Source organism: Rhinolophus sinicus, chromosome 17 (genome assembly GCF_057876585.1).
Source record: "Rhinolophus sinicus isolate RSI-liver-muscle chromosome 17, RSI-T2T, whole genome shotgun sequence".
Classification (NCBI taxonomy): domain Eukaryota; kingdom Metazoa; phylum Chordata; class Mammalia; order Chiroptera; family Rhinolophidae; genus Rhinolophus; species Rhinolophus sinicus.
In genome coordinates this window covers 153,184,084-153,203,812 of record NC_142517.1, presented here as the reverse complement: position 1 = coordinate 153,203,812, position 19,729 = coordinate 153,184,084, and the positions used below count along the sequence as shown (strand labels likewise).

The 19,729-nt window shown below is 34.8% G+C and overlaps 1 protein-coding gene across 7 annotated transcripts in view; it reads left to right on the top strand.

Annotated features, from left to right (window-relative positions):
* Positions 1 to 19,729, top strand: part of KCNH7 (potassium voltage-gated channel subfamily H member 7) — a 438,357-nt gene that overhangs the window by 311,495 nt on the left and 107,133 nt on the right. For 4 of the 7 annotated variants that reach the window (XM_088794493.1, XM_074337138.2, XM_074337144.2 and 1 more), the window contains exons 5-7: positions 879 to 899; positions 1,324 to 1,347; positions 8,880 to 9,094. In XM_088794493.1, the coding sequence (XP_088650619.1) occupies positions 879 to 899; positions 1,324 to 1,347; positions 8,880 to 9,094 (260 nt within the window). The remainder of the gene's footprint in view (positions 1 to 878; positions 900 to 1,323; positions 1,348 to 8,879; positions 9,095 to 19,729) is intronic. The other 3 variants (XM_019727307.3, XM_019727306.3, XM_074337148.2) reach the window with 2 other exon arrangements.

Genomic DNA, 19,729 nt, shown 5'->3' with positions numbered 1-19,729 from the left:
ATCTTGGATATATTTGAATGGTTTTGACATGACTTCACTTAAAAGCTTGTTTGTTTCAAAACTAGAAATACATATTTTGTTAGTAGCAAGTATGTAACAGAGAGCCAGATTACTAATCTCAAAATAAATCTGAAAACACTCTGTTTTGAGATTTGAAAACAGCCCTTTTTAATATAAATAAATTTCCTAAATATTATAGGTATTAAACTGTGCATGCATTGTAACAGCATAAATTTTAAAATCTTATATTACCTTTAAATAGTCAAATGTTTCACTGATCTCTTACAATTATTTTTGCCTAAGAATGACTCTTTGAGTACAATTTGGTATTTTCAAAATATACATTGAAGAACATTTATGGGAGGGGCAATTAATAAATTTTTGATTAATAATGCAATTTGGTTTATAAGGTAAAGCATTGCCTTAGAAATGTTTTTTCTTTTTAACATATTAGATGAAATTATACTAAAAACATCACTCAATATGCAAAATGTTGTGTCGTCTTTCTTTGGAAGTGATGGTTGAAGCAACTCTAAATTTGGCTTCTGAAAAGTTTGAAACTTTTTATCACAACTGCAGGCTGTTGGGGATGTCTTTCTCCAGACTGTCATAATTATAAAATATGTATCTTGAAATCCATTTAAATTAAGTGAGATAAATGTTTCCCATATTTGAACATGAATGCTTATGATAGCAGATATATTTTAGCATATGCATTTTACTTGGTTGAATAGTACAAAATGTTATCAATTTCAAATTTTCAATCATTACATCCTGTTTTCTCTGATTGTTTTTACAGAGTAATTCGCTGTATATAATATAATTTTAGTCTTCTTTTTACATTTCTTTCTTTTTTCATCTTTATGTGCTCAAAACAGACAATGGTCGCAATGTCAAAGGTAACGTACAAACTCAAATTTCATCATCTGATGCTCAAAGTGCCCCTTTACTTGGCATGTTAACTTGCCTGCTGTATGCCCTGTTCAATGCCACATCATGCTGTCCTTAACTAGTCCAGGTGCCTGGTGGAGACATCATGGCTTGCCTTTGTTGGAGACATTTTTACTTTCTCGGTCGTGTCACCAGAATGATTATGAACTTTTTCCTGCAAGTATTAGCCTAGGTTGACAATGAATACTTCCTAAATATTTAAATAATTTGGAAAGATACAAATATCAAGCTAAATATATTCCAATGTAAAAGTGGCATATAAGCCTATTTCAGCCAAAACTATTATTTGTGAGTACAAGATTAAATAAAATAAGGAAATTGCTACCTGACAGCATCACTTCACTTGTTCCTCTTTTGTTTCCTTAAAACTAGTTTCACGTTCCTGGATGGCAGGGGGTATGGTTTTAAGCTTACTGTAGTAGTAAACTGTACATGCATGATAGTCATTTTCTATTTTTCTATATTACATTCCAATCATTTTTAATCATGTCCTATATTAGTCTGAAATCACTGGCATGACCTACAGCTACTGTAGGGTATTGTTTAACAGGGTAATACCTCTAAATAAGTCTGGATTTGGCTAAAAATTTGAAATTCACTTCAGTTTTTCTACTATGTCGTAGTAGATACAAGGAATCACAGAATATAATAATTATATGTTTTCATCAAATGGAAAACTTTTGGGGCTTAGTCTTTTAACATAGGCCATGCATGCTGCTGTGGGTATGCATATGGTGACAAGGACTCATCTTGTGCATGTGTGTTGCATGAACACGTCTCCACCAGTAACCATCATTACTTAGAATTCACTGTTGTGGCCTCTTTCCTATGTCACTGCTACTCCAATCACTGTGAAGTTTTGTATATTGATTTCTCAATTACTTCTCTAATTACTTCAGAGTTGGTGACAATTATGAATTAATAGCACTAGAATGTAAAGATGTTTTCTGTGAGCAGCCCAGTGTAATTTGAAACTAAGGGAAATTGTGGCAACTTCTTCCCATCCCAATTTTATTTCGTAAGCGCTTCCAAAAGGGTCTATGCAAGGTGACCTCCAATAATGGGATGGGATTTCATGTCCATGATTATTTTATCCTTGGCCTGTCCCCTGAGATTTCTAAAAGGAAGCAAATTAGTATCAGCTGTGGGTGGTGATTTGAGTTGATGTAATTCAGAACATAACATAAAGAAACAGAATACAGACAGCTCTCACCAAGCTGCCTCTGTGAAATATGACTGGCTTTAGCATTTAACAATTAGCAATAGATTATTAGACATCAAATTTCCGGCAATCTTTTAAATGAGGTGAGAAATGAATCTAATTTTTCTCAATGAGTAGAAAATTAAGCTTGCTTATCTTCCAAACCAGTAGTTCACATAGTTGCCATTCAAACTAGAATAATTTTATTTTTTCTCATAGACTAAGCCATTTATACTCTAACCCCTTTTCCTCAACCTCCATGTTTAAATAGCAATAGTCTTTGAACAAAAATGAATAATAAAACTCATAATTTGGAAATTGGAAACTCTAAACCATTGTAGAAAGTTTTCACATACTAATATTTTATGAAGTTAAACTCCCAAATTGAATAAAACTTGTCCAAATTTAATAAAAATTCCACGTGCCTGTGCCCTACGAGGTCTTTATTATTTGTTCAGGCTCTGGTTTTGAAAACTATTAAAAAATATTTAAGTGTCTGTCTCCTTAAGATTTTCACAGAACAATTAATATACTAATTAGATACAGGACAATACATTAACTGTGCTTTAAAAAAAATTTTGGCTTTATTTCTAAACCACATTTACATTAAAAATTTGAAAAATAAAAGACAAATTTCTACACACTTTGTATATAAATGCATAGTTTTTTGTTTGTTTTGTTTTGTTTTCAATTTCTAACTCAATCAAACATTTTTTCTTTACCAAAATAAAATAAATAATTTAGGAAAGCTTTCGGAAGGTTTTCAAGATCATCTGCATTATTCCCCTCAGGCAAGGATGTTGTCTAAATCCCTTGCACTGTTTGTAGAGGCATCTTTATCTCTAGTGGAGCCCTTTTTTTAACTTTCTTGGGAAATGTGTTTTACTGCCTGTTACACAAAGAGCTAACCTAAATCCTTCTTGCTGAAAGGTAGTTTACTCCCCTTCATCTATCCTGAGATGGGCAGAGATACTAGCTTAGGCTATGTCTAATCTTGATATAACATCACAATATAAAAACAGCAAATTGATACTCACTCTTTTCTTCTAAACAGGATAATTTCCATTTAAGCTTCTTCCTCGGGATCCATTTTGTTTCCCTTTAATAAATTCCCATAGCATTCTGACTCTTTAAAATAAGACTTCAGAGATCAAAAGGTACAACCCATTATCAAAGAGTGAAAAAGGTAATTTGAATAAATTGCGTATGCTGTGTATTTGTGTGTATATCATATTTTTTTAACAATTTCACCAATATGTGAGAGGTAAACCTAATCCTACCTCAATCACTCATAAATTGATTTTCACCTCAAACTTAGTAGTTTTTCTATTCTGTGGTCCAAGTCATTAATAAAAATTAATCCCTTATCCTACTTAATAAATTAGTCATCACTGTAATTTTACCCCTCTCTTGCTTTTACCTCCTCATTATCCCAAGTAACCCTGCATCCTACTGACAATGGTATGTTCAGTTTCTAACTTGTCTAAGAACCTGAGATATGAGTCAGAAACAAAACTACTCTCAAGATTTATTACAGCTATTACCTTCTCTCTAGCTGCTAAAGTGTCAGACTCACAAAGGAAATCGATTGGTTTGACACAACTGTTTCTCAGAAGCTACATTGGCCATGACTGAGTGTTTGTGATTTTATAAGAATTTACAAATTGATTTTCAATGGTGACAATTTTTTCTGTAAATTATATGTCATGCCCTGAACAGACAATATGGTTATTGACTACAAATAATTTGACAATTACTTCTCATCTTTCTAGTGTTAAAATAAGCCCGTATTGACAGTGTTCTTCTATGAAATCCAATTACTAAACAAAACACTTGCATTTTCTTTAATGTTAAGTCACTTCAGTGATTTAGGTTTTATTAAACTTTAGCAGAATAAACTCAGGGCCCTAAGAAATATTGTATAAATACCTGATGATTTGAAAACAACCTTAATATGCTTAATATGCTTTATTTCCGTCTCTCTTGTCCCTTTTGGCCCTCGAGAACAATGGTCTTTAAAAAAAAAGTAGTAGTATTTTAAAAAATATATTATCAGATGTTCGTTAGCTATATTTCCAGCACCATCTGAAAGAGAATATATTCTCCTTTAGTATCTTGAAACTCATGGTAAATTTACATGTAAATTATAAAAATTTTAAATATCTTTAATATAAAATTCTTCCCAGTTGTTGCTTTAGCCTCTAGCTTGATCTCTAAATGAAGGGTATTTCTTTGTAGCTGGAACCCGGCCTACTTTATATTTAATCGGACACTTGTGATGTATTACAGCTTTATACAGCTGTTGGTTTAGTTTTTTTGGTCACCTGTTTTCCATCTCCTCCTATTACATTGGAAAATTTAATCTGGTCATCCATTTTGCAAATGTTTTTCCAAAGAACATCAAGTCCTCCAATATACTTCTGAGGTTTACTTTCTTTTCTATTGAATCTAATATTTCCCTTTATTTCTGCCCATTTATTTTCTTTAAATTGATTTAACTTTGTTTTTCAGGTTATTCTCCTTTCTTTCATTAGAATCCTAAATCCCATCTGTTCATGACCACTCTCAGGGAGGCTGCCTTTCACCTTTAAATCCTCAACCAAGGCCTCTCTGAATATAGACCCGGGAGGTAGGAAAACCTGTATTCTGATTTCTAGTCCTTGAATCTTATTCCCTTTTGAACTCATATTCTGTCTGCTTCAGTTTGCAATTGGTAAAATAAGGATATTGCTAATACCCATCTTGATTATAGTGCTGGAAATTTTTTTCACTAGCACTTTGATAGGTTTTAGAAGAATCTAAGCCAACACTGATCATCTTGCGGACTCTTAACAGACTTTTGCATATAAACATCTTCAAAATCAATGGAAAAGAGCATAATGATCTTTGTTATACAGGATAAAATAGATTGTAAACATCTTATCTAAAGAGCATGCATGAATTATTTTAAGTAATATTTTAAGTTCTTCTGAATTCTTAAAATATATAGATTCAAAAGAAAACCTAGATTAAATCTCCAACACTAGCAGCTTAAAAAAAAAGAATAGAATATGAGTTTAGAAATGCTTTCCACCAGTGAGAGAAGCTAAAATGTAGACTGTGATGAAGTATATTCTGAGACCAAACCTGAGTAAAACATGTACTGACCGATGGTTTCTCAATGCTATCAGACTTAATGTCCCCTTGTTTCAACAAAGATTTTGTTATATTCATTTTATTATCCTGAAACTAAATTCAGAGATAATTTAACTTACTTCTAAAATAGGAACATGATTTCTTAACTATAATATAAAAGAGAGATAAAAGGAAAACCGTTTATAAACACGATATTTCTCTCAATATGTTGATCTTCAAATGTGACTATACTAGAAGACATAATGCAATAATTAGACATAAGAAAAAAATTGGCTTTAAGTGCATCGAAGACATGATTAAACAGTTCACATAAGTACTGAATAAAATGACAGAGCTGAATAAAATGAAGGAGTCTGGGTAGATAACAAAATAAAAACCACTATTGGAATAAATAGTAACATATTGGACTTATTTATATATGAATTTTAAAAATAGCTGAAACGAAAATGGAATTATGAATAATATACCAAGATAAAGTGGGGAGAGAATGAGGAAGCATAATATTCTCACAAATGAGCTGGCCCTTGCTTTAAATGATTCCTATGTGATAACATGCAATAGTAATGAATTGCACGGAAGAAAGAAATCCAAGTAAATGTTAGGACATATATTCATCCCCAACACTTAAAAAAGACCTTGCAGGCCATATGCTTTCCTAAACAATGGGAACTAGAAGATGGATTTAAATGAATGGCCATCAAGATATTCTGGAGAAGTAGCAGATCTCAAGGGAGTTATTAGGGTGCTATTGGAAATGAACAGGCAACCCCAAGACAAATCATTTCAAATGTTTAATTTTTACCACATAGATTTCATTGCATCACACATCACTTTACATATATAGGAGAACAATAATATGAAATAATGATTTGTAGTGTGACTCGTATAATTCTCTGCAAATTTAATAATATTCAGTTGTAACATTTAAAAAAAAAGTTTCAAATCTCTTCATTTATACATTTGCACATGACCACTACAAACACAGATTATACCTCAAGTCTGAAATTTTGTATTGGCAACAAATTCCAAAAGGAGTGTAGCTCCAGGTAATAGGATATTCCAAAATGTTCAGCATTTTGGAAAATCATGGTAAAGTTCTGAATAAAACAGTGTAAAAACTTGCCCTCTACATTGTAGTTGTAGCTCTGGAATGCTCAATGTGTATTAAAATCATCCTCAAAGTACACTGTACTCTTTACGTGTGAACCAGTTAGGTTTGAGGCTCAGATCATTATAAACAGATCATTATAAACATGAATGCCCATTGGGACATACGGAACAATTTTTCAAGATGAGACTATAGCCACCTCCCATCGTTTTGACAAATAAAAATTCCCCACAAATGCCTCTCGGGTGAAGTACCATCATAGTGAGACCACTTGCTTATCAGTGCAGACAATCCAATGGAGTTTATTGGAACTGGTCACAAGGATAATCAAAGTATATTTCAAAGTTCCTTTCTGCCTTAACATCATAGATGATCCATGTTTTTACCCAGTTTTTAAAATAATTTTTGTAGGCAATCTGCTGTAGAAATCCAACATACAGAAGGATGATAGAGACATAGTATTGAAAGAATGGGCTAACGGGTTTTAAATGCAATTTAATTTTATACCTAAGCTCAACCTTCTATAATCTCTTATCAGTATGGCTGTAAGCAGTCAAATTACCTAAGTGAAAATATGACATTAGAGTTGGGAAAAAGACAATATCAAGAAATCCGAAGTCCTAAAATATTTTGAAATTTTAAATATTGAGTTATAGGCCTGGGATGTAGCCGTAGAATGATAGAAAAAAAGGAAACACTATTGAGGATACTTTCCAATAATAAATTAGCGGTGTGAGGTGGGGACTTCTACAAAGACCTGGAGAGTGGGGTCAGAGTCTGAGCTGAAGGCTAGATTAATGTGGTGCCACTTTTGGCTCTTCTGTCCTTGTCATGTAAATAGAAAAGAGTGAGAATCTATATGCAAATGAGAACATACTGGGCAATAAAGAGAGCTCATTGACAGTTATTACCTAGGTGGACTTGACCATCATCATGGATAAAACTCAGGGACTAAATAGAAATCCACCTCAAGGAACACAATATTTGCTACATAGATAAAAATTATCTTAAAATCACTTAAAACTTTTATAATAATCAAATATAAACATTTTAAACAAATACAGTGTGATTTTTCTCCAATGTAACTAGGAAGTAAGCGATGGGTAATTTTTTCTTAGCATTATATTTGATCTGAATAGATTGATTATTGTGGTCCAAAATATACAATCTATAAATCTAATTTCAACTCTCTATACTTCACTTGGTATATAAAGTACACTTTTTATTCCTAAACTGCATTAGTTACATTCTGAACAAGGAAAAAAGAAAAGGCAAAATGTGTTGATTAGCAAGTTCATTCACACAGTTTGTATGTTTTAAGGACTCTCTGAGGCAGAAAGATAATGGCTGCATAATACTTGTGGGCTCAGGATTTTTCTAAAACTCTTCCTGATGCCAATTTTTAAGAACTACATAATGGTAAAAGTAACATTAGCCATTACACAAGAAACTCAGGTGCATTTTCTGACTCTCCATAAGCACCAGACAATAGGTGTAGCAAAAGATGTAGCTGGTTACTGTACTCTTTCTTAATAAGTGGGGGTTGGGGTTGCAGGGGGGGAGTCCTGGCACCTTGCCAAATTATCTGCAGGAAAGGAATGTCAGATGTGACCAGGGTCTGATAAAGGGTACAAACTTCCAGCCATAAGATGAATAAGTTCTGAGGGTCTAATGAACAACATGGTCAAAAAAAGGAAAAATAAGGAAATACCGACCCCAGATATGTCCTATTTCCTAGCTATGGTCACTTCAATTGTAAATTATGTTTGCCAAAGCATTCCACTGATATGTTTTGTTTTGTTTTTCCCCTCAAAAAATGGTCAGTCAAATCTAAATGAAAGAAAAAGAAGGCAAAGATTTTAAAATCCCACAGAGGATCCTAGAGTTTTCAATCGAGTCTACAAAAAAATAAATAAATAAATAAAAGATTTGCCCTTCTCAGTCTTATCTGAAATTCCTCCATCTGGGCTTAACTCTCCTGGAAGCTCTGCAAAACATTTCGTAGAGGTAATAGAAACATATGAAGAACCCATCTGGCTTGTCAATTTTCATGTCACAGAGAGGAGAATAATAGAAATTGGAACAGGGTAGATAGCAGGGTCAGAAATTTGATGGCCAACATGGGTTTAACCATAGGCAAGTCCTTCCTTGAATAATCCCTGGATTATAAAACTAAATTCTTTGGAAACTTTTAAAGTAGAGTTTGGCCAATAATAGAGGGTGGAGATTTTTCTTTTATTCCAGAGATTTGAAAAATGTGCAATAATAGCTAAAGCCGCCATCTACTCTCTGGATACTCACGTGCCATTCCATGTGGCCGACGGTGACCCTAAACCCTGACTCCAGGTGTCAGCTAGCCGAATGTAGTCACACCTGAATCAGGGTCACATTGGTCATGGATCTCTAGCAGGTCATTCAGGACTATCTCTTTCTCCTTCTATTTCTCCTGATACTGCTTTTACAAATACTTTCCAATTTTTTTAGGGCCTTTTAATCATATCAAGTCAAGCCTTCTGGGATCCACATCGGATTCAAACCTCAACAAATACAGCACCATCAACAAGATTCCACAGCTCACTCTGAATTTTTCAGATGTCAAAACTGAAAAAAAGAATACCTCCCCTCCGTCTTCTGATAAAACCATTATTGCACCCAAGGTTAAAGATCGAACACACAATGTGACAGAGAAAGTTACCCAGGTAGGACACGATTTTATTATCAATTTCAACTGTTTGTAAGGTTCTATTCTGCAGCATAACACGCATTCTTTTTCCTATGAATGACTCCCAAGGGAGGTAAGCCATTTATTTGCACTCCAATATATCTGGAGATATTGGGTGACTCTCACAAATAAATAAAACAACTATAGATTGTGATCTTGTCTATTATAAGACTAAGCAAAAATGGGCTTGGTATCGTTGTTCTCTTTGTTGCAGAGATGGTTAACCTGCTATTCATCATGTTTGAACATTTATGGTTTTGTTGCCAACTCTTGCATTATTAAAGTGTGCTTTTTTTATTATAATGGATGTGTCTATTGAAGCTTTAGGTGACTAATTGGTATTTACTCTGAACTGCAGCCTCCTTTGTTGCACTTACTCTACTAAGTAGAGTCAGATAAGTCAGCTGACTTGGGGAAAAGAACTGTCTGAGATTATGAAAAGTCAGAGTAAAACAATATGTTTCTCAGTAACAATATTTTATTGTTTTCAAATAAATATTGTATGTTGAACAGGATAAAAAGGTACTGCCTAGCAGAAGACATGCTTTAAAGAATAGAGAAAAATGATTTGTACTTATTGTATCAAAATACCAACCTAAGCAATACCTAGCTTTTGCTTACAATGCACTTAACATTGTTGGGAATTCATGACTCTAAAATTTGTATCAAGTAAACAGGGTTTGTTTCTTTTGCTTTTTTTTTTTTACAAATTACTTAGTAAATTTGCTTACCAAATCTTTTCATACACTGTTACAATACAAAGATCATCTTGACCCCAATCTCTATCCCAAGCATTGAAGATGTTGCATTAATAAGATTTTTCTGTAATTATAATCACTAAGAACAATGCTTTAGTAGCTTGTAAATAGCCTCTTCTGTGTGGGTTGATAGCTATGGAAAGACCACAAGTCAGCAGTAAATAGACCTGAGCACTCTCTATTTACTTGAAATGGGAAATTATACATGCCATACGCTAATGTAAATTTTGATGTTTATGTAGTAATGAATCTTTCTACCCTTGGCATTTTGTTCTTAACTTAGTAAACTGGGCTTAGCAGTGATCAATGAATTGTCTACTGTATTAGCACCATTTTGGTGGCTTTGAATTTTACTTGTAATTGTTTTTACCTTAAAAATTCTAATACTTGCAGACAGTAACCATAATATGGGTATATAGAAATTAAGAGATCTTAGAAATTGCACAGAAGACTGATTGCAGATATTAGGGTTGGGGCCCTGGCAGTTGCATAAGTGAGTAAAGGAGGCAGGGCGACACAGCAGGATGGGGTTGGAGTGCAGGCAACTGCAGAGTGCAGACCCCTCTGTAGATGGTGGCCACTGAGCTCTAACCAATTCTGGTCATGCAGGAATGCTTGACCAATGGTTCCAAATCTCCCAATTTTAAAAAGAAGCTGGAAATTCAGAATTCATTATAAATTCTTAATTTCTAAATGTCGGCAAACTAATTCAAAAATGCTGTTTTGTTTGTTTGGCCAAACAAAACATACCTGAAGGCCTATGGGCAGCCAAGTGTGATCTTTGCATAGCTGTCATGCGCTTGGTACACCATAGGGCCCACCGTGTCCTGCCATGTTCAACAGGCCCACTGTGCCAGAGATGGGGACACACATGGGGATCAGAAGTGGCACCTACGTGCTCCGTCTTTCTGAGTCTGGTGAGAGGGAAACATTTATTCAAATAACCACAATGAAATCATGTTAATAAAGAATACAGGAACACAGGTTAGGGGAAAAGTAATTATACTTTAATGGGAGAATTTTCAGAGGGAAAAAAGAGAGGATGGGACATTTAAACTGGATCTAGAAGGTTACTCATTCAATTGGGTAGTAAGTGATGTTTAAGAACATAACTGGTTGTCACATACACTTGTGTTTTAATTCTGGATAAGTCATTCACTGTGTTCCTTAGAGACAAATACCATTTATTGTGTGACATTGAGGCAAGTTTTAGGGATGACAAAAGTTATTTCTCAGTGTTGATATAAAACATAAATAGAATGCTGTATGGAAAGTGTTCATAACAGTGTTAACTAAGTACATAGCAACTAATGTCAGCCATTATTCTGTTTATTAATGTTCCTGTATGACCACCCTCTGCCCTCCTCATCCATCTCTACAGGATCCTTTTGTCCTTACATCACCAGGGCCTTATAGGACACCTGGCAGAGTGTTCATGAAATATTTATGGAGGGAAGGAAGGAAGGAAGGAAAGAAGGAAGGAAGGAAGGAAGGAAGGAAGGAAGGAAGGAAGGAAGGAAGGAAGGAAAAGAAGAGAGGGAAGGAGGAAGAGAGGTAGGGAGGGAGGAAGGAAGAGGGAAAGAGAAGTTGGCCAAGTGGACAAGGGAACGGGTGAGAACCCCAAACAGGGGGAAAAAGAACAAATTTGGAGAGGCACAAAAGTCCATGTTTCTTATCAGAGCAAATGGTTTCCTGGCCAGAGAGAGGCTAGGCTGGGCAGGGGCTTATTTCAGGTGGGGGAGCTGCTGAAAGTTTCCCGTCTAGATGGTTCTTCTCTACTTTTTTTCATGTAAGTGCCTTGGGGGTCTGAGTAAAATGCAATAGCTGTCATCAAAAGTATTATTTTAGAGTCTCATGCTTTCTCTTTAAATCCCTATAACTTTTATATTTAGCTCCATAATATTATGGAACTAATATTTAAAATAGTAAATATTTTAACGTTTTAAAAATTGTTCTAAACTACTTGCCACTGAGGGAATCTGTGTCCCACAAAAAGGCCCCATACTTTTCCTACAGCTTCTCATACTTCACCCAAATCATGAAATACCCCTCCCCACAGTCTCCAGAGTACCTCCGTTGGATAAATGTGGTGCAGGCAAAAAAAAAACTTTTTAAGATATTAGAAGATTAGAATTGACTCTGTTTTATAAAGGACCACTTTCCTTTCTTGTTCTCTCTCTCTCTCTCTCTCTCTCTCTCTCTCTCTCTCTCTCTCTCTCTCTCTCTCTCTCTCTCAATGTGAAAAATACAGTGATCAGCAGGAGATTATGGAGACAGATAGAACACCGAAATGTCTGGCTATGGTTCTGCCCAGAAATGATGAGGGACTGGAAAAAGGATGAGACAGGAAACTAGAAAGAAGAGGATCAGTAGGAATACTCTATCCTCTTTTTAGTGCCTCCTTTAGCTTTTCGTAACAAGCCTTCCAGTTGTCCACATGTCACACTAAAAAAGGTAGAGATCAAATATTGAGAAATTTCTCCTGCAGACATAGCCTCTGGAAATTGTGTTTAAGCACTTGAAAGCAGGGTGATCCTGTAACTATTTTCTCATTTAGTGTTTGTGAAGTTTCCTGATAATGGCTGTCTCTGGAATTACCATATTCACAACATATAACATCACTTGTCCCCTAGTCACTGGAAAAACGTAGTAGTAACCCAGAGACTTTATCACTACCTTTGTTAGACTGACATGGAAATACTCCGTGTCTGGATATTCACAACGTATTTGCTGTAGGCAGTCAGCCATATTTTCTTTATCTGATGTTCTTATTTATTTTATTCCCTTAACACATTTGTGGTAATCCTTTCTTCAAAAGATATCAGGGTTTTGTTGACAGATCATCCCACAGAGAGTTTTAACTGTAATTCTGAGCACAAACAATAGAGCAGACATAAATTTAAAAAAAGAAAGCATAAATGAAAGGAACAATTGATCTCTGATCACATTATGCTCTCTCCCATATGCAGTTTATTGTGCATTGGCTAATTACTAATTCGTCAATTAGTTATTTGCCTCCCTAGCTAGACTAAGCTTCTTCAGAGTATGAACCATGTTGTCATTCATTCATTCATGCATTCATCTATCCGTTTATTCACTCAACAAGCATTTATTGAGAGCTAGCATGTGCAGTACTAGGTTTGGGGAATTCATGCTAACAGGCAAATTCTCTGCCTTCAAGAAGTGAGGGAGACCGACATGGGCATTACAGTGCAGCGTGAAGTATTTCACTACAGGTACACTCAGAGTGCAGAAGGTGCTGGGAGAGGAAACATTGCCTATATTGGGAGCTTAGGGTAGTGGTTGGGAAATATAAACACTTAGATGAGTTTTGAAGCTTGGGAAGTTTCCAAGGTTAGGAATTAGTATCTGGAGTGGGGCACACTTGGGGAACTATGGGTATGAATGAATGAGTGAAGCATGAAGTATTTGATTTGTATCACTAGTGCATAGCATAACACACAACACATAAGAAGAATCCTAAAAGATCCAGAAATGGACCACTGAAGGTACTGGAGAGAATTAAACAAGAGTAAATCTGTGGGTCAAAAATCCCTAAAGCAAATGCATGACTTCTAAATTCTCCCTTTGGTCTAGATTCCGATTCTTTCTGTTGTTTTAGGTCCAAAAACCCCTTTTATTGGCTGCTCTTGCAGGCCAGATTTCTGGAATGCATCAGCTCTTTATGTCATAGTCTATCTGACTCTCTCTATTCATTAGAAAAAATAGAAAATAACTCTCAGAGGGTATGGATTTATTTATTTATTTATTTATTTGTTTGTTTGTTTGTTTGTTTATTTATCAATCTTAACTACAATCCAGCTAGTATAGACTGATGTCTAGTAAGGTCTACCTCAGGGAGGCAAGACCTTGGTTGGCCAATTTCTGCCAAATTCAGTGCAGTGGTGAAGAGAAAACAATGAATTAGAGGGAAAGTTGGGTGGAGAACAAAAGATCTGCTTTTATTATGCAGTTGTGCTTCTCCGTTGAGAATCAAATTCTTGGCTATGTCAGCCAGACTTGTGCACTTTTGTATGATTTCATCATTCCTGAGGCTAGTTCTAGTTCCAGTTCAAATGTTATGCTAATTTTCAGAATAAAATGTATCATTTTGTTGTCATGTTCTGCTATAACAAGTTTAGTATTAGATCACTCTCCCTAGATACATATGAGTATCAAAAACGCTTTATAAGACGTGGTTTCCAAAGCTCTGTTGGCCAGTCATGTGAGACTGTATCGGTCAATGCTATAACAGAATGAAACAGAAGCCCAGCTGGAACCACCTTAAGCAAAAAATGAAAGGAAGAGGAGCAGCCTATTGGCTCACAGAACCTACAAGTAAAAGAGCAGATCTGCCTTGGGGCATGGCTTCATTCTTTGTTTGAACAGCTGATGACATTCTTTCCCCGTGAGCCGTGCTTTCTTCTGTATTGACTTCACTCCGCTCCCCACCTGATGAAAGGCAGGACAACAGACTCTCCTGTCTCACAGAACACTCACACTTGGTGATCGGATAAGAACCGCCTTCTCTCTCTAGTGTCCATAGCATTCCCGAGAAAGTGGGCTCCGATTGGCCAACCTCAGTCCTGTGCTCATCCTCATGACGGAAGATGTGTAGCCCCCTGACTGATGACCACACTAGAAAAACTCAGTGGGGGAGGACAGTCTCTAAGGAAGAACAGACAACTGTGCTCCATTGCAAAAATGAAGATAGGAATTCAGTCTCTCTCTCTCTCTCTCTCTCTCTCTCTCTCTCTCTCTCTCTCTCTCTCTCTCTCTCTCACACACACACACACACACACACACACAGTGAGTACACATTCATGCTAAAAGGTAAATTATCTGCCTTCAAAAGGTGAGAGGATGGACAAGTACAGTACGTAGGCGTTATAGTGCAGCGTGAAGTGCTGGGGAGGTACTAGGGAACACAGAAGTATAAAACCCAGTATCAGCAATCAAGGTGTTATAAACTACTGGGAGAAACACAATACAGCAATACATAATAACAGCATTTACAACTGTTTATGTAATAAATGCTACAAGATCATATTATGAAAAACTAAATGCAGTTTGATTTTTTTTTTGACTCAATACTTGTCAAATTATGACCAAATAGCTTTATAACTTATTACTGAAGAGGAATGCCTTCTGATTTTAACAGAAACCCATATCAGCTTCATGAGAAAATAAGATTTTTGAAGCAGCTAAGTGAACAGGAGATTTCAATGTGGAAAAGAGAGGAGGAGAAAGAGATTTGCCACTAGTCCACAAGTATACTTTCCTATAGCTTCACTAAGGAAAGTACTCAAGAAAATTAGTTTTGACAGTCATCACAGAGATTTAGGTCACAAGAACAAAATTTATAAATATTTAAAATGCCATATAATCTTGAACTCTACATAGAACTTTAAAGCCAAAATAGAGTCCCGTTGTTTTGGATTCATTTAAGTATATTACTGTCATGAAAATAGAATTATGATAGATTTAATAATAGCTGACATTGACTGAGCATTTACTAAGTGCCAGGCTCTATGCTAAGTGGTTTAATGGATTATTGATTTTAATCCACATAACAGTCCTGAGTTGGTGTTAATGTTATTGTCTTCATTTTATAGAAGAGAGATCAAGCTTAGAAAGAGATGAAGCTACTTGCCCAGGTCATATATAGTAAATGGTGAAATAGCCTTCAAACTGAGGTTACCTGACTCCAAATGTAAAGTTCGTAATCTTTAAAGTACAGTCTCTCTTTGATTCAGTTCCATTTCCTTATCTGTCCCCTCAGAAATTAGCATAGCATTTGTACATTCCTGTAACATTTGGCTGTATGACAAAATGTCATACTCTGAAAGCTTAGTAGTAACTAATTAGAAAAGTAAGTCTACAGAAATAGAAAGAGAATGTTATAGATTTTCCCTAAAACTCCTCTAACTCCAAAAAGCTGAATAAAACCGAAAGAGAATGTAATCAATTTTCTCAAAAACTCCTCAAACTGCAAAAAGCTGAATAAAACCATGCTTAACAGGGGAGCTTCATTTCAGCATTAGCTCTTGTTTAAGGTTATATCTTTTTTTTTTTTTTTTTTTTTTTTTTTTAATGCCGATTTTAGATTAGGACGGAAGGATTTTGCTTTTTGTTGGTGGCATGCCACAGTTGCAAGAAAAGCAAAAGTACGTTGATTACTGACATAAAGAAGAGCTTAAAGATTATAGCCTATTACTTTCCACTGAACTTTGTCCATTGTAAATATACTCGTTATCTCTTCATATAATTCAATAACTCTCAATTTATACTTACTTTTGAGAGAACTCCAAGATAATATTTATAGTTCAGTACTTCTTTAGAAATGGCGATTGATTTAGAATAGAGAGACATTGATTTCATTTTATTATCTAATATTTAAAATTATGAATGTGTGCAATTTTTGTATGTTATACCTTAATAAAGCTAAAAAAATATTTATCATCTCAGGCTTAATGCTACAATATTTCTAAGGCATTCCGTATTTCCCCCCAAATTGAATAAACTTCATCCTAAATTCCCTTCAATGATAGTATTAAAAAAAAAAAAAAAAGTCTTCCAGATACAACTACAGATTCAAAGTGGTTTAATTTAATAGAGTGATACTTTTCAACAATATCATTGTAATTCTGACTCCAATTCTGACACCAGATAGATGGCCTACAACTCAACACAATTCTGACATTATCTACCTGGAGATAGCATCAGATGTCACAGGTTAAGGTTTCAGTCCCACAAGACTGCCCCCCACTTCAGACACCCATTGCGAGTCCAGATTTTTCTGTGCTTCTGACTGAATGGTTGTAAATTAGAGTTTCCCATTACCCCTCCTTCAGTTCAATTATTTTGCTAGAGGAACTCACAGAACTCAGGAAACCCATTTATTAACTAGATTGTCTATTTATTACAAAGGATATTAAAGGATACAGATCAATAGTCAAATGAAGAGATACGAAGGAAGAGATCCTGAACAAAGAAGCTTCTGTCTCCAGGGAGTTTGGGCCTGGAAATGTCATGTAGAAGTGTTCTGGTTCACCATCCTGGAAGTTTTATGAACCCCCTTCATCTTTTTTTTAATGGAGGCTTCATTAAGTAGGCATGATTGATTAACTCATGGGCCATTGTTGATGTATTTAACCTCCAGCCCTTCTCCCTCCCACGCCTCCCCCAGAGGTGGAACTACCCCTCTAATCACATAGTTGGTTCCTTTGGTAACCAGCTCCTATCTTTACTTCATTTAAATTCAGGAACTTTCCAAAAGTCACCTCATTTGCATAACAGAAAACACATTTATCTCTCTCATCACTTAGGAAATTTCAAAGGTTTAAGAACTCTGTTCCAGCAATACAGGACTAACACCAAACATAGGAGTATATTTCTTATAATACATCACAGTATCACAGTCATGAATTAAAAATTATACTTAATTAAAAAGTTTTTTCAACAATTATTTTATAGCCTCATTGATTCTCATTCTTGAAGTTACAAAAAACAAAATTCACATTCCTACAGTATGATTTAAATGTTTTCATAAACTTCAGTTTTTGCTCAAAGTAATATAAATATCAAGCAAACCTCAACAAAACTGTGCAGATCATCTTAAACTACCCAAAATAGTAATAATCACAAAATTCCACATTAAATTTGAAATGCAATATGTATTCAAAATTGCCTCTTAACACTTCCAATTGAATATGACATTAGTTTTGTATCTGTTGTCTTACTACTATTTATAGAATACCATCAAATTTGGTTTAGCAAAATACAAATCCTCATCTATTATTTTCCCCATATACTTGATTTGGTCTATGTCCATACATACAAGTTGAAATGAAAAACAATATAAATGGATGATGCAAGTTGGAGTAAAGCACATTGATCAGGATACTTATGGATTCAGTATTTGTGAGTGCTTACTAAGTGTCTGTCAAACTATTATGTACAATGGTGATACAAAAACATATTAAGTCAAGGTTTTTACTTTCAAGAGCCTATGACGGAATACAAAGCTTTGATATTTGATATTCTGGATTATGTTGTCTAGTTTTCTCTAGGCAAATAAATATATTCTGTAATTTTGTCAGTAATAAGGAAAACATAAAAAGTAGCTATAGACATATAAGTAGAAATTGATTAATGCAAGAATGGTGTATGCTACATACATATTTAAAATAATATAAGGATGTCCATTATTTTGAAAGGTAAGTATAATTAACAGAAAAACAAGGAGTTAATTTTCTATCTATTTTCACTAAATATTATATGCATATCAAAACTGACCATGATTCTGAAAGAAAAACCAATAAAATGCACCTAAGCCATTAAAAACAAAATAAAACTGACCATTGCTTGCTGACATATATTCTAAATAAAATAAAATGTCATTTCAATTTAAAACAGCTTAATTAGCTCAAAAATCATACTTATCTGTATTCTAGATGATGAAAGAAAATATCCATATGGAATCCTGGTAGCCAATAAGAGCCACAGCTTCTTGGGGAAGCATGTATGTATAATTGCTTTTAAAAAGCATCTGCTTGGCTTTGTAAATTAATTGCACATTTTTAAATGAAGGGAGGAAAAAAATTGCCTTCTTTAAAAGTTCTGTCAGCAAAGAAAGAAGGTTGAAATTGATATATGCTTGAAATAAAGAAGTAAAATACAAGTGGTCAGAAGAGACAGGTAAAAATAATTTAGTTTAGCATCCATAGCAATTGCCTGGTTGCTATGGCAATGGAGACAGGAAGATTGCAGGTACTTGTTACCAAGATGATTCAATTTTGATCCCCCCCAGTTAATGTGAGCCTTGAGTTAAAGTCAGACCCAAGAACAAAATGAAAGCACTGGAGGGAAAGTCCCTTTGCTCATTTGCCCTCATGGCCTAGGAGTTGGGACAAACAGTTCAAGATGGGTTGCCTAATGAAAGTGAGCAGAAGCAGTAACTTTTCCATAGTTCACAGAATAAGTGTTAGTCAAAGGATTTTTAATCAGATATGGAAATCCAGAGTAGACATGGCATTTTCACACACAAGCAGCCCGAGGTCTTGTCATGTTTGTTAAGTGGCTGTGAAAACTATTCCTTGAGTTAGGAAGTGAATTCAACCATGGAATTTTATTGAGAAGGAAATCCCAAATAAGAAAGTAAAGTAAAGTAAAATAAAATAAAATAATAATATGAAATAAAGTAAAAGTCCCATTGGTTGTCTGGGTGGTGAAATTGTGGGTGATATATCTTCCTCTCTAGCTAGCTCTTCTCTGAAGTATGTGAACCACATTTATAATGGAAAACATGTAGTTAGATAATAAACCCTCTAAAACTCAATTGCTTTGAAAGAGTTCATTAAAAAGTAGTTAATCTTCATAGAATTTTAAAATTCAATGGAATCTTAGATATCATCCTTCCTAGGGTGTTTGGTTTTTTTCCCCCTAAAACTTCCTGATCAATGGATCCTCTCTTTCTCCCTCTCCCCTTCCACTCCCTGAAAATTCAGTAAGTTTCAATGAAGCCTGAAAATTCTGAATTTGTAACTATCTCCATTCCATTGACAACCTCTATTCCCACATTATTAAGACAATGCAAAGTTGGGAAACGTGAATGCTGTCCAGTCCTTTTATTCTGCCGTTAAAAAAGCTGTAAAGAGAAACCAGTAGAGACCTAGGTTTCCTATCCCGTCAGTTGTTATTGTACATTGTATCTCTTTCCATAGATTTCTTGATGAGTTAACTGGTTCAGTTATATATTCTTGTGATGTTTTAATTATAATATTTTTGTTTTAACAAAAAGACATGCTAGTTCTTATTGACACAATTCACACTGGGCAACAGGCTTACTTTCA